General features: G+C 34.7%; 2 protein-coding genes across 2 annotated transcripts; both read left to right on the top strand.

The window, feature by feature from the left end:
• The first annotated feature begins 233 nt into the window (after positions 1-233).
• On the top strand, positions 234-5,730 carry LOC143221257 (odorant receptor 10-like). Its single transcript, XM_076446739.1, has 6 exons — positions 234-428; positions 2,086-2,338; positions 2,535-2,638; positions 3,383-3,697; positions 4,507-4,782; positions 5,662-5,730. The coding sequence occupies exons 1-6, from the start codon at positions 234-236 to the stop codon at positions 5,728-5,730; spliced, it is 1,212 nt and encodes a 403-aa protein (XP_076302854.1).
• A 2,195-nt stretch (positions 5,731-7,925) lies between these two features.
• On the top strand, positions 7,926-10,983 carry LOC143221258 (odorant receptor 30a-like). Its single transcript, XM_076446740.1, has 6 exons — positions 7,926-8,120; positions 8,536-8,788; positions 8,886-8,989; positions 9,210-9,494; positions 9,976-10,251; positions 10,915-10,983. Exons 1-6 carry the CDS (start codon positions 7,926-7,928, stop codon positions 10,981-10,983), a joined length of 1,182 nt encoding a protein of 393 aa, XP_076302855.1.
• The last annotated feature ends 4,107 nt before the right edge of the window (positions 10,984-15,090 follow it).

Here is a 15,090-nt window from a genome sequence, read left to right on the forward strand (position 1 = left end):
AAACAGCTGCGAAATGTAGATTTACAGCGAGAGGTAATAATCATATTCCCTTTGAAATATACATTAATAACTGGGACGTCATTTTATATTTGTCGCCAGTGACATGTGTCACACGCGTTTTTCTCGAAAAAATTTAGTTTATGGAAAAGATCGATCGACTATCTAGAGGGATTAGATCAATGGGTCTAGTAGCTGTCGCGTAATTGACATCATGATTGAGATAAAGGTTCGCCATGCATGCGCAACAATATAATGATATATCTATCAGATTCTCGCAGTTTTTGCTGAAGATCACCGGTACCTGGATAACGACTAATAGGTCTGAGAGACGACAAAGAAAGTTCGCTACGGCTTACACTATCTTTATGGTTATCTACGCGATATATCTGAATATAAGTGATGCTTACTACACCTGGGGTGACTTTTCCGTGAGTATGTAGATCAGTATCGTTGTCCTGAAGCATCTAGTTTGTTTACTGCCGGTATGTGAGGTCATCTGGGTTACTGGGTTGGTATTTTGTTATTTCGAAAATTGGATCTATGTTTCAGTAAATAGCGCTGAACATCGGTATAACGATCGGGTAATAACAAAAGTAGATTTAACGTTTGGATGAAATTTAACACTAGAACTACGATGAGAGTCAAAGTGACTCGTTTCGAACATTCTATTTTCTTAATCGCTGAAAATATGCTGTTATTTATTGGTGAAACTTATATCGAGATTTGATTAAAAAAGGATCACGATTACGTATGGTATATTGGTATTAACCCTTCGCACTCGAGTGGCGACTGTCAGTCGCCATGAAATTTTGAAGACTTGTATTAACACGTTGACGAATTTACTGTCTGCTACGTGGAGCGGCGCAGCGTTGGATAACGCTGTTCAACACAATTTTTGCGCGATAATACCCACTAGGTGATGTTCATAGATCTCGACGAGCTAAAACCGAATCTGAAATCAGTTTTTATCTATCGCCTTCAGTTTTTGAGGAAATCGATTTTGAAAATCGCAATTTTTCAACTTTCACTTCCATTTATAACAAAAGTACTAAAGCAATAAATTCCCGTTGGATTCTGTAAATTCCGTGGACTTCAACTAATACATTGATATACTATAGCTTTCCAATATCAATTTGCATATACCTGTAAATGTTAAGTAAACCTGACGGGACCAGTTTTGTCCCTAATTTTGGAATATTTTATTCCATTTTTCTCAAACAATAGAAGTTTGTTTTCATAACAGATGTAAGGACCAACCGGCACTCTGCCCAACATGTTTTGAAAAATTACATTAAAAAATTAAATAATTATGTTATGGTTATAACATTGAGTTGTTATGTTTTTAATATTGAATATCTGTTTATAATGTTGAGAACTAAAAAATAAACCTATTCTGAACTATGTATTTTTTGAAATACAAGTGTGACCCACTGTGATGCACGCCGCCCCACGGAACACTCGAAATGCGAATGCCAGTCACCATAAAATTTTGAAAGCCATTGTTAATTAATATATCAAATTTAAGATAATACAACAATATGCAAAATATCGAAATTAAATAATTCTACGTGTTAATTATTATACGATCACTCAAAAAAAAATAATAGTTATATACCAAAAAATTTGTGAATTTCTATTCTTCTCTAGTTAAAAAATCGCCGAGTGCAAAGGGTTAATTAATAGTAATTGCATGCACTGTATTTACGTATACATTACAGATCAGTAGTTCTAGTGTTGAAACGAATTTGAGATTAGAATAGTCGTAAAAGTGGATTTAATATTTGGATATTAATCAGAGCTGATTTGATACTTGTCTACTGTCTAAAATTGGCTTGACATTTGAATCGTGACTAGAAATATCTCATTATTTCAATTGCATTTTAATATTGGCGATAATATTCGATAGCGACGAAATCTTGGTTTTTAAAAAATATAACGCTAGAAATTATTTGCTGGAGATTACTTAATATTTGTTTCTAGAGAATATGTGCAGGCTCTGGTAATAATTCGAATGAATTTAATCGTTGCATATAGCAAATACTTGGAATTGCATCGACGAATTATTAATTTTCTTTATCTTTTCAGCATTGTACCTTTCTCCTCTATAATTTACTATGCATCACGTTGGTGGTGTTCAAGATTCTCGTAGTAACCATTCGCAAAGCGGAATTCAAGGACCTAATATTATTTGCACAAGAGCATTTCTGGCATTTCGAGTATGACAACGATGAGATGATACTTTTCACGAATTGCCGAAATTTTTGCAAGTTGTGGACCGTATCCTCGTACTGTGTCACGCAAACGTCACTGGCGTTCTACATAATTTCACCGATCATGGGTGAGTAACACAAGCAATTCTAAAGACATGAAATAATTCCCAACTCTTCTTCAAAACATAATAATTAATTCAAAGCTGGAGAGAATATTGATCTTCTCAATTAATAATATAGTCAATAATAATATAATATTAATAATATAAGTCACATATTTCTGTATATTCCGAAATAATCAAATCATGTTTCACTATGTTTCAGTGAACATAAGAAGAAACGGGTCAGAGAGGATACTTCCGTTCCAAATGTGGACCAAGCTGCCCGTAACCGATACACCGTACTACGAAATAACGTTTATAATTCTGGTACGGTAAATTTTAATTCGTGTTTCGTCGTGAATCAAAGAAAGATCTGGAAGACACCATTACAGTCTTCCAATAGTCGAGTCCTTAACGCTAAAATAATAAGACCTCAGGATTTTTCTATATTTTGTACTTTTGCCTTGTACATTTTCGGAAAGTTTTCTTTTCAAATGAAATTAGGTAACGACACTTGGAATTTGGTTGACAATAGACCAGTTCGGGTTCCACGTGATTCCTCAGGCTCTAGCGAGAGGCCATAAACGGCGAGTGATCCTGAAGTGGTCACTTTCATGATCAACGCGATTTTCTCGCAAATCCTCGATAAACCCTTCGATTCCTATATAATTTATATCTTCCAGACCTCCAATAGCATCTGATTCTACGCTTCGCGACGGACTTTATTATTTCCTATCATATAGCGTGCTTTAAACATTTCATGGTCTAAAGCTGTCTTAGTGTTTGCACAGATGAATAAACTCGTTTGTGCTAATACTATTGTAGGAATAGAATGAGTAAGGACCTGAATTAATGTCACGAGTGGTTGGGACCCAGGACGAATGTAAGTAATGTTTATGATAGAAACGAATGCCAGCAACGAGTGAAAGTTTAGACATGAGTCTAAAACATGAGACCCTGAGTGTTTGAAGCACCTGGCCCACCCAATGACCAGGAGATCAAAACTACAAAGAAAGAGAACTCCTCAACCTCTACAATCTCAATCTTTACGAAAAATTACCGTTTTCACAGGTATTAAACGTGCAACAAATCGGCGCCGCCTATTTGAGCAACGATGGCTTTATGTGCGTGCTGAACATGCACGTGATCTGCCAATTTCAAATACTGCAGCACAGACTGATGAAACTGTGGTCGACCGCCGACGAACAAACGGATGCGAACGATTACGCGGACAGCTGCTACGCAGGTTTGAAAATCTGCATCCAACAACATCAATCGTTGATTAAGTTCTGCAACAAGCTCGAGCAGGTTTATTCTTTGCCAATCTTCGCACATGTTCTAGTCTTCAGCCTGTTAATGTGTATAGACGCGTACGAGATAATTCTGGTATGGTTTTAAATCGATTAAAACACGCTATTTTTTAATATTTAAATTCTGATATGAGTTCGTTACTTGAACTCTTGATACGTAACGTCGTTAACCAGTTAAGTGTGGCGAAGTCAGGCGATGACGGATATAGTCGTCAAACACAAAGTAAATGGCGCTGATGAAATATTGGATTAAAAAGACGACTTTATTTTAGAAAATGAACAATCTTATTCGTAATATTTACACAGTCGCTCAACATGAACATATGTTTACACATAATAAACGACAAACTTAGAAAGAAAAATCAAATATTTATAGAAATTAAAAATTTCAACTGTTGCTGTCGTGTGATATTCACTAAAACAAGGAACAACGCATAGTGGCACTTTGCACGTCGGAGAAGAAATTGTTTCTTTGGTTTTGACACATCAAGATGAAAATCGGGATAATCAAAGATCCAGTGTTGCTGCACTGCTTACGAGTTAGTTCTCTCGATGTTATAAATCCAGCTCAAATTATTTATAATTTTCATTTGTTTTTTTTATTTCGTGTTGAGTTCTAAACATTTTAAACTTTACGAATATAATTTAGTTTTCGCCAATATTACAATTTAAATATTAAATTGTAACAAAATTTTGCCATATCTCCATAACGGATATAGTCGTCAAACATACTTAACTGGTTAAATTCGCTTGAATTTAAATTTCGGTTTCATCGTATATTGAATATTTCCTTATATCAATTATCCTTTCGATGATATTTCTTTGCCTTTTTAAGAATATCCTTATCTTCAAAACAAAACGCACACTGATATGTAATATACGCAGGCAGACGTGTCTACTTCGATGAAGATCATTTTCATTTTCCACGTGCTCGGTAGCTGCATGCACTTACTTTTCTTCACATACAGCTGTCACGGACTGATAGAGGAAAGCGGGAATGTTAGCATGGCAACGTATTCGGGTTGGTGGACGGTTTTACCAATGTCAAAAACTGGTAGGATGCTGCGGAGGGATATAAAGACCATAATGATGAAGTCGATGCGACCATGCTACTTATCCGCTGGAGGATTCTTTCCTGTGTCTTTGGAAACGTCTACTACTGTATGCATATCACTTGTGGTGTTTTCCCTTCTCACCATGCACGAATAGTCGAGATGCTAAGCACTGTTTCATATTTATCTACCCTTTATTATACCGTTGATTGATTGTGATCTCTGGTGATACGTTGTGTTATGTTCTTTCCGATGATCGTTCGTGTTTCGATGTCTGATGATATTCGGTTTGATGTTCTGCTTGTGTCTCGACGAGTGTGTTTTGTTTGTAATATTCTAGTCGATGTCTGATGATGTTCTGCTACGTTTTGTTCAAGCTCGTTTGACGTTCTGCTGTATTCTGTTCGATGTCGTTTGATGTTCTGTTTGTGCCTCCACGAATGTGTTTTTGATATTGCTGGAAGAAAAATAGAGTTTTCTGATTGAATGTGGGTGTGTCGGAAGAACCTTTGGTCGAGGAGTAGGAAGAAGCCACAGAAGTTGTCTTTTGATACTGTTTAGATTATGATTTATATTGGATCGTTCGGAAAGTCATTTTGTTCTTTCCATTTAGGGAACCTAATTATATTTGTTTACAACCTACTTCACACTTCAACTGCATAAAAAAAAAAGAAAAAAAAAAACGGAATGACTTTCCAAACGACCCAATAGAATTGTGTCTATTCGGTGTTTCGATGGGTCAGTTACACGTGGGTCCAATCTATCGGATTTGATTGTAGTAAAATTTCAGCGCTTGCATTTAGTTGTATGACTTCATACATTAGGAGGATAACGTTGGATGTTATTTGTTTCGTATTTAATCTAATTTGTCTAGTTTCCTGCGGGTATAACTATATATGTACCACGTAAATCGTCGCGATAATAAAATTTTAATACTATATACAAGTTTTGCGAAGATGTGTAACTGTAGCAAAACTTTCTATTACAGCTTATGAGTTCCACAATGTCGTATATCACTCTCATGAGGGAATCGTCCATGAGACTCAGAAATGAATAATACAGCATGACGAACGCAAATTTATATAATAGAAGAATCTACATGCTAGAAAACAAGCTTTGACGCTTGTGTCTTGTCAACTGTATAAATAAAATAGTGAATAAATATCGATAGAACGAATTGGTGTGTTCGATGCACTTTTCATGTGTTTAGCATACTTAGAATCCTAGAATAGAAATATTTTTCCATCACGAGTAGCAATCAACTGAATATTCAACGTGTACATAATTATCCCTTTGCGGACTACCGCCGCATATATGCCGAAGAACTCATATGTGCGTTTGGCGAAAGCAACTGATAGAAACAGATAAACATTTTATTTATCTTGTAAAAATCTGTGCATGTACATCTGACATATCCAGAATTTGACTTGGAGTGCTATGAACGAAAACCGTGTTTAACCACTTGCGCTGGCAAAAAATTCACCGACGTGTATTCCAGAACGGTCCAGTATAACTCGCTGAGAGGCGTCACAAAATGTTTAATGCCTCACTTTTGCTTTCCATTTTAGAATATGGGTTAAATGTTGATACACTGTGCAGTGCAATGATGATCTGTGATCTGACAACAATCCCACCTGACGTGCTACGCACGTCGTTTTTGTTTCTGTAACAATCGCATCACGACGTATATACCACGTCGTTGGCAATTCTGTGACAAAAGCATTACGACGTGCATAGCACGTCTTTCCAGCGTAAATAGTTAAGCAGAAATATGCGCTGGAAATTATAAATGACTATCGCGACAGGAGCTTAACACCACAGTACGGTTGATTTCGAACCGTCCCGTTCGCAAAGGATTAACGAAAAGTCTGATCTTACCTGATTCAACAACGAAAACATCCACATCCATATTTTTGTCTAATTCAACGAACTCGATCGTCGCTTGAAATACATTTTTGCAAATCTAAATTTGGTTATCGATATAGTATGAACTTTTCAAGAATTATACGTGTAATTACATTTTCTAAGTAATCCACTAACATATCTCACGAAATTAAAGACGCGGTCCTTTTCGCTAAGGTCACCAGCGGTGGGTGATCTCCAAAGAGTTACTCTATCACCATGTCCGGAAACGCTTTTGCTCCTATTTAATCAATCAGACCACCGTTAGCCATTTGGCACATTCTCGATTTTCCTCAGTACGATTATTCTTGCCCAGTAAATTGCCCAAGAAACTGAAACAGTTGCCCGATATTAACCCTATAACCACGAGTCTGTCTCGTGTAAAGAATTTGTGCCATAAGCGAAAACTACGAGTCAGACTCGTGGTGAAGAATTTGTGTCATAAGCGAAAACCACGAGTCAGACTCGTGGTAAACAAATTTGTGTCATATTAATTCATTATCTGGTTTGAAATAATAAATTATTTTTGTCTACTGATCAATTGATTATGTATCTTAAAATTACTATTTGTACCTAAACATTGTTTATTATTTCACAATTCTTTTCGTTGTACTGAAATATACATGTCATGAAAAGTATACATTTTGCGACAGTTCGGGTACACGTCTGAACAGTTGAATGGCACGGCGCGCGACCGACTTTCTTGTTTACTATAGCTGGCGAAATTGACAGGTATCGTGTAGGACAAAGGGTTAATTTGGCAGGTAACCTGGTCCCGTGCGAATTCATCGTAAAATTCAACCGCGACGCGACACACCCCTCTACTTTGAACAAGCACGAGAAACGTTTCCTGTAATCTGGTCTTCTGAATATTTCAATATATCCTCATCGAGACACATAATAATTAGAACGACACCATATTTGAGCATAACTAATTGCTCAAAATGTATTAACGTGAAATATAATTCATCCATGTTGTCGGGAGGTATGAAATGAATCGAGCTACAGAGTACTACACTTATCAATCGCACTTAGTTATCGAATGCAACTGAATAGCTACTATAACCTGATGGTTATGCTAAATCATATATCACATGACGTGTCACCAGTCAACCCCATGATGTCACCTGAAATCTTACGGTAGGTCATGAATAATCTATTGCCCTATGGCACCTACGTTCTATACTGAATAAGGAAACTTGAAAAGTAAACACGCAATCCGTAACAGACAGAGGTGACATGACGTAATGACTAAAGGTACTACATTTGATGGCTAATTAAAATTTAATGGTAAAGAGTTCACGCTAAAACAGAGTCCGTTGCATTTTGTACGGCAATTCGACACTCGTCATGCGTCTACAAAAAGATAAAGACATCTCGATAATTTGGACAAGTTTCATGTTGAAACTCATAGGTCTCTGGCTGGCGGCTGATCAAAATGAACAGCGTCGAAGAGACTTCGCCTTGGTTTACACAGCCGGTGCGCTTTCCATCATCGTCTGCATCGGATGCAGAGACATCTATTTCACCTGGGGAAATTTCGCTGTGAGTATTCGGAAACTTGACTTTTATACTTTTATATTTTACTTTTCGAATGGTCGACAATAAGGAATAATAAAAGTAACGATATTATTACAGAAAAGTAAGAATAATAATTCATTGAAAACGGTAACAGAAATATAAAGCTCTTAAAGAAGATGTAGAATCGGGAAAATGCGTCTTTGAAGTTGTATTTTGCAAATGTAGTTGCCTAGAGCTAGTAATGTAAATATTTTACTATCTTTTGACAAAACTCGAACGGTCCTTGATAAAATATTCGGAAAAATCGAATATGGAAATGTATTAGTTCGTATTTTTATTCTCGTATTTTCTATTTCGATGACTTGCAAAACACAATGATCGAAATTTCATTTGGAATTATCTGCGATCTTGTTTCTCACGCGTATTTTTATGCTTTCAGGACAGCGTTTACATCTCGAGCAACAACCTGTACTTGGTCATCGTCGTTTTAAAAGTTAGCATTTTATACGCGCACAAAACGGAGTTCTTTAAGTTGATCACATTGATCCAGGAAAACTTCTGGCGTCCGAGCCATGATCCTCATGAGCAATTAATCCTAGAAAATTGCAGGAAATTATGCACCACCCTCGTTGTTTTTGTCATCATCTGTGTTCAGGGTACTTGTGCTGGCTACATGGTGACTCCTATTATAGGTATGTCAACTTTTTAAAAAAATATTGTTTCTTCTTTCTACTATGACTTTTAAAAGCCAAGATATTTTGTTTTGCTTTCGCCTATTTTACCTTTCAGAAAATATAAATAAGAACGAATCCGATAGGGTATTGCCGTTCAATTTGTGGATAGATTTTCCTATATCGATGTCGCCTTACTTTGAAATAATGTTTGTTATACAGGTAAAAAGATCTCCTACAATTTACGTCTGTTTCTATGATTCTACTAGCAATTTGCAGTCGCGTTTAATTGTAAACAAAGTCATAAAATCGTGTTCCTTCCGAATAATATTTTCGTGATTGTATATTTATGTAAAGTCTCGGAACATGCGGCTAGATGAGATTGAAAGAAATTAATGCTGTATACAGTAAAAATCGATCAAAGTAACTTTCGTTTGTCCAGATACTTTGTGTGTACCATGTCGGAGTGTGTTACGTTTGTTTCGATAATTTGTTGTGCGTCTTAAATCTTCACCTGGCCAGTCAATTTCGTATATTGCAATACAGACTGAGGTATTTGGATGCTGCGGATAGGGATGAAATAATCGATGGAATGACGGATACAAAATTATCAAGATACGCGATCGAGTGCAATGTGAAATTGAGAAGTTGCGTGAAACGCCACCAAATGCTTACTAATTATTGCACGAATATGAATAATATATTCGCGATAATGGTGCTTGGCCAGGTACTGTTTCTCGCTGCGATAATATGCCTCGTGGGATTTCAGCTGTTTCTAGTTAGTATGTAATGTATTTTAAACAACAATATCGTCGTATCGTCGAATAATTTATTTGTTAATTAAAGGGAAATTATTTATTCTTAATAATTAAGTAAGAAATAGTTTCGACAATCTTCCATAATTATGCTTTGTGAACTTCGTTTTCTTACTCGGTTATTCAATAAATTATTACTAATTTGCTAATAACGAATACCGATATATAGTTACACTCATTTGTTCTCTTCAATGAACGATTCTAATTTCGGTTTGGTACTGCTATGAATATATTTTAACTTGCATTTATATTACATTTTAATCCATAGAATTACAAAAATTTCTGTATTCTCCCTCGAGCGATTAAAAGGAGTAATTTCTTTTTTCACAATATTTCACTGATTTTGTAAAGTTGTTAAGGGAACAGATATTAATTATATAACGCTTATTACAGATGGAAACACATCCTTCGAGAAAATTCAGTTTGGTACTCAATTTCGCCGGCACTTTGGGTCAACTTTTAATGTTCACGTATAGCTGTGATGATCTGATACGGCAGAGCTTCGATGTCGGGAACGCAATATTCGCAGGACCATGGGCAAACCTACCAATGGATAAAATTGGTAGCAACGTGCGGAAGAATCTGATATTTATCATCATAAGATCGAACAAGTTTTGCTTTTTAACAGCGGGTGGATTTTTCCCTGTTTCTCTCGAAACTTGCACATCGGTAATTATTATTCTTCCATTATATACAAGAAATAATACTGTTCTTACAATTTGTCGTGTATAAAAGAATGATGCTCTAAAGAGATTGTATGGCGGTAGTTTTATTAATAAAATAAAATAACAATACAAATCTGTGGAAGACGATGTAGGTCCGATGTGGGTTGCTCTTATCTTATGTCAATTACAACACAACTACAACTCGAAATTCGACACTAATTCAACACCAAGCTCTAACCAAGCCCAATTAAGTCAACTCTAAGCCAACACCAAGTCAAAAACACAACACACGATTCAAACAACACTAAATCAAATTTAAGACTCTAGAACTAGCTCAACGCTGAAACTCTAAACTGACTTCTCGACCGCTCTTGTTCTTTTTATATCTGTTTCCTACCATGCACACCCTTTCCGATGCCTCCCTTTTCATGACCATATTTGATCATGTTACGGTCCTGACGCATCGCTTAGGATTTTACCGATTGACCTGAGATTTGCACTTTCGGCCTTCGTTCCCTCGTAAAGCTAAGTGTACATGGTGGGAAATATAAGATACCAGAATATTGATGTAGAAAAATTTTAAAAGCAGCTATTAATATACGTAAATGTAATATTTTTAACTCGTTACTTATATGACTAGTAATTTTTAATATTTGATTTGTTGCAGGCTCTCAGCACAGCAATGTCGTATTTCACTCTGCTAAAACAATCATCGTTAAAAATGGAAGGTGTATAACGGAATTTTTCTATATACGTTGTTACTAGTGTATTAGTATTTAGTAATTAGTACTTAGTTATTAGTGTATTAGTATTAGTACGTTTGTTATTAGTAATGGAAGTACAAATAATAAGATTTGTTAGCTCCAGAAATATCGAATGACAAGTTGCATTAACATTATTCTTCATAGTGTAAAGTGATATGTCTAAATTTCTCTTTCTTGCAATGAAATTTTGCACAATGACAGTGCTCGTATCAACTACACAAAACGTAACTACAGAAATTTATTTTTAAATAATTTAACACGTTACCTCACATTTTTAATTTGACGATCGTGCTCAGAGATACGTTTCTTTTTAATTGCTTATGTTAAGTTGTATGTTTGGAAGTGAAAATTATCACATTTGGCCACAATTTTTCCAAAAAATCTCTTGACGACTGTAACCACTGTTCCTTTTTTAATTGATTAAAAACGTGTACCTTGCAACATAGATTCGCCAATACGTGTAACGTAAAGGAATATGAAAAAACTTACGAAGCTTTCAAGAAATCGTGTAATGTAGATAATTATAGGACTTTGAAAACTTATATTCAGCAACATCAAGCGTTACTCGAATATTGCAAGAGACTCGAGGACGTTTTCAGTTTAATTGCACTTGGACAAGTGTCACTATTCAGCTTATTAATCTGTCTTGATGGGTACTTGGTGCTTATGGTTAGTAGCGCTCATTTTCTCCATATTAATTCATCTTAATGACTCTTTTTGTTATAATAATCGTCTTTTAACACTAGAACTATCGACCAGTAATACGATGCTTATTTAATACTTATTAATACTTATTTAATAATTTTGGTAAGTTGAACCTCAAATATTGGAAACATATTTTTCTGATATACCTTTTTTAATTTCTGGGAAAATAAATCAATTTTACGAATTGAACGAGATCAAAAATGCCTGATACGTAACATACTGTCAGCAATTGGAGAAATAAAAAGTCCGCAAACGATAATTCTGTCTAATTTAATAGGTCTAGTGTTGAAAACGGAAATAATTCAGGATCGTGATAATTCAAAATAACGTTTTGATTCTTACCTCGCTCGATTACTTCAAATGAATAGTATTCACTGTGGCATCGTGTGAAAATGTTCGTAATGCAATGTTTACAGGAAGAAGCTACCTTTACAAGACGCCTTGTCTTCGCGTTTCATATCATGGGTTGCATGAGTCAGCTGCTGATGTTCACGTATAGCTGCGACTGTTTGATACAGGACAGTATGGGTGCGGCTACTTCCGCTTATAAAAGCACTTGGCCGATTTTGTTAATGGACAAGTGCGGAACAATGTTGCGAAATGACTTAGTGCTGGTTGTCATAAGGTCTCAAACACTATGCTGTCTGACTGTCAATGGATCTTTTGCCGTGTCGCTAGAAACTTACACTAAGGTAAGCGTTACTTCCACTTAAAACTGAAAGGGTTGTTTGCATACATTGTACTCATATTATCATATAATTTTTCAGAAGTGAATATTTTCGTGTTATGATTATGTAAAAAAATCATTTTCCAAAATATGTATGTAAGATATCCGATTTTAACGTATAAATGAAAACTGCTGGTTAATCGTCTAATTGTTGATAACTTAATTACCTAGTTTAATTTATTATAGTACATTATCATTTAACTTTTCTGTGGTATTATATATGTGTGATATATTTCATGTTAGAAAGGGCTGTAGCAAAAGAATTTTCTTGCCCTAAAAACAGACGCAGACAATAATCCTTGTACGTGTAATAAAATACAGTCTTATGCATGAGAATTTTCTTTTTTTATCATTTACAATATAAATACAGTGCTCTATGGGGTAAAAACAAATATAGAAAATAATACTGTACAAATGTATAATCTTTTATCACAGTCATTAAATAACTCTTCGTTATTTTGTTCGTCAAATTCAACGAACAATTTTAAATACTTGAAAGATAAGAATTATTTCTTTCGTATTGAACACGAGAAACATTATAATATTATTTTATACAAATATTTAACATTATGCTATATATTTCCTTAACTATATTATGATTGACCATGTTTCCCATTATTCAGTGCAACTTGTATTCTCTATTTTCATATTTATCCACATAATCGTTTGACCGAAAAATTTATCGTATTTACATTTACAACGTTAACTACAATCACATAATATCAATCAATGCTTCTCAACTCACCATGCACGGTTTCCTGTCCTTCCAATTACACTCCGTAACTCCGAACAACACCCTATGGCAGAATGTGTAAAACTCGATGACAAAGTGGTCCCACGGAATCTATAGAACAAAAAACATAGAGATGCGCCGGCTCATATAAATAATATAACAAAATCTGTCAAGTGACGAACATACAATCAAATTGTTAACTTCTTTTTCGAGATCTGACCAAAAGAAAGATAACAACCAGCTTTCAACTTCATATCGATCCGTGACGTTTCTGTGTCGAAAAGGAGATCGTGTGCATGCAAAAATGGACACTAAACATTGGGAGAATGTTGAACATAAAGAATCGACATATGAGCGTCTGTCATTACGACAATTCAAACACTCAGGGTATACGTGAAGTATGATATTAGGGCAACAGCTGTAGACCGTTAGGTAGTCAGCATGCAGGACTTACAACATACAGACATATCGATGAAGGTATCGGTCTTCTTCTTGAAGAACATTGGCATTTGGATAACTGGCGATCCGGCGGAAGAACGACGAATGAAGATGTTACTTATCTATACTGTATGGAACAGTATTTGGGGGATCATCACTTCCGTGAGAGATTTATACTTTACCTCGCTATATAAAGGAGTACGTATGTCTAGATATTTTTCATTTATATTGGACTAGATTTTGCAAATATCTTAAAAAAATCAATAACATTATTTATTTCTCAAAAATCTAGATAATTGTTTAATAAATAATGCCGGTATTTGAAGAATCTGTTGATACAAATTTTGAAGATTAATAAAAATTAATAAAAAGAATTAATACAAATTTCGATGAACAAGAAAAATTTAAAATAAAAATTCGTGGAAAAATATTCTCGACAAGTACCGGGCGATTATTAGTATTTCTTATTATTCATTTAATTGATATATTGCGATATAAAGAATAGAATAGATAAACAAAATTTGGACTAAGGAAAAGTACGTGGCTTTGTAGTTGAGAAATCTGTTCACGTAAAAATGATTTTTTACGTGAACAGAAGTGAAGTGTTACTAGAAATTTTCAATTATTTTCATATTATTCATCGAAATTAAATATACGTTTTTAATATTCCAAATAGAATTTTGTCTGAATAATTATGCATATACAATTTTCCTAATACAAACAACACATTTAATTATTTATCGCTGTTGTACATTTAATTACATGTCATTAGCTGTATTATTATTGAATTATGTGCTACGCTATTAATCATTTCGTAATAACGCATTGCAGGACGTCCTGTATTCTCTCACTACAACTGTCACAGTAATAATGGGTTTAATCAAGATATGTATCATAATGAAACATAGAGGGGATTTTATAAGTTTAATTTTATACATGCAACAAAAGTTCTGGAATGTTAAGTACGATTTCCAAGAGAAAATAATTTTAGAAAATTGCAATAAGATCTGTTCCTTTTTTGTGTGTACCGTTACCGCAATTGGCCTGTGTGCCATGCTATCCTATGTATTATCACCAATAATTGGTAAGTTTCACGATACTATTTGTCCATAGTTTATTCCAACAATTGTTTCATCTGCAACATTTCAAACATTCTATCGGTTATCTATTCAAATTTTCATCGACTTACATGCAATCGAGGATATAACTTATAAGCAAAATGTAAGAAATTTTCTTCCTTTGTTTTAAGTTTCATTCTAACGATTCTAACATTTCCATTTTACATCTATATGAAAAGATATTTCATTCAATAGCACAGCAGAAAATTACAAAATATATAGCACGTTTATAAATGTTGATTCACAAATGAGACGTCTGATATAGCGAATCGTGGAAAAAATGAATCCGAAAGAGTACTTCCATTCAAGGTGTGGTTAAATTTGCCGTTATCAATGTCACCTTACTACGAAATAATGT

This window comes from Lasioglossum baleicum, unplaced genomic scaffold (genome assembly GCF_051020765.1).
Source record: "Lasioglossum baleicum unplaced genomic scaffold, iyLasBale1 scaffold2126, whole genome shotgun sequence".
NCBI lineage: Eukaryota > Metazoa > Arthropoda > Insecta > Hymenoptera > Halictidae > Lasioglossum > Lasioglossum baleicum.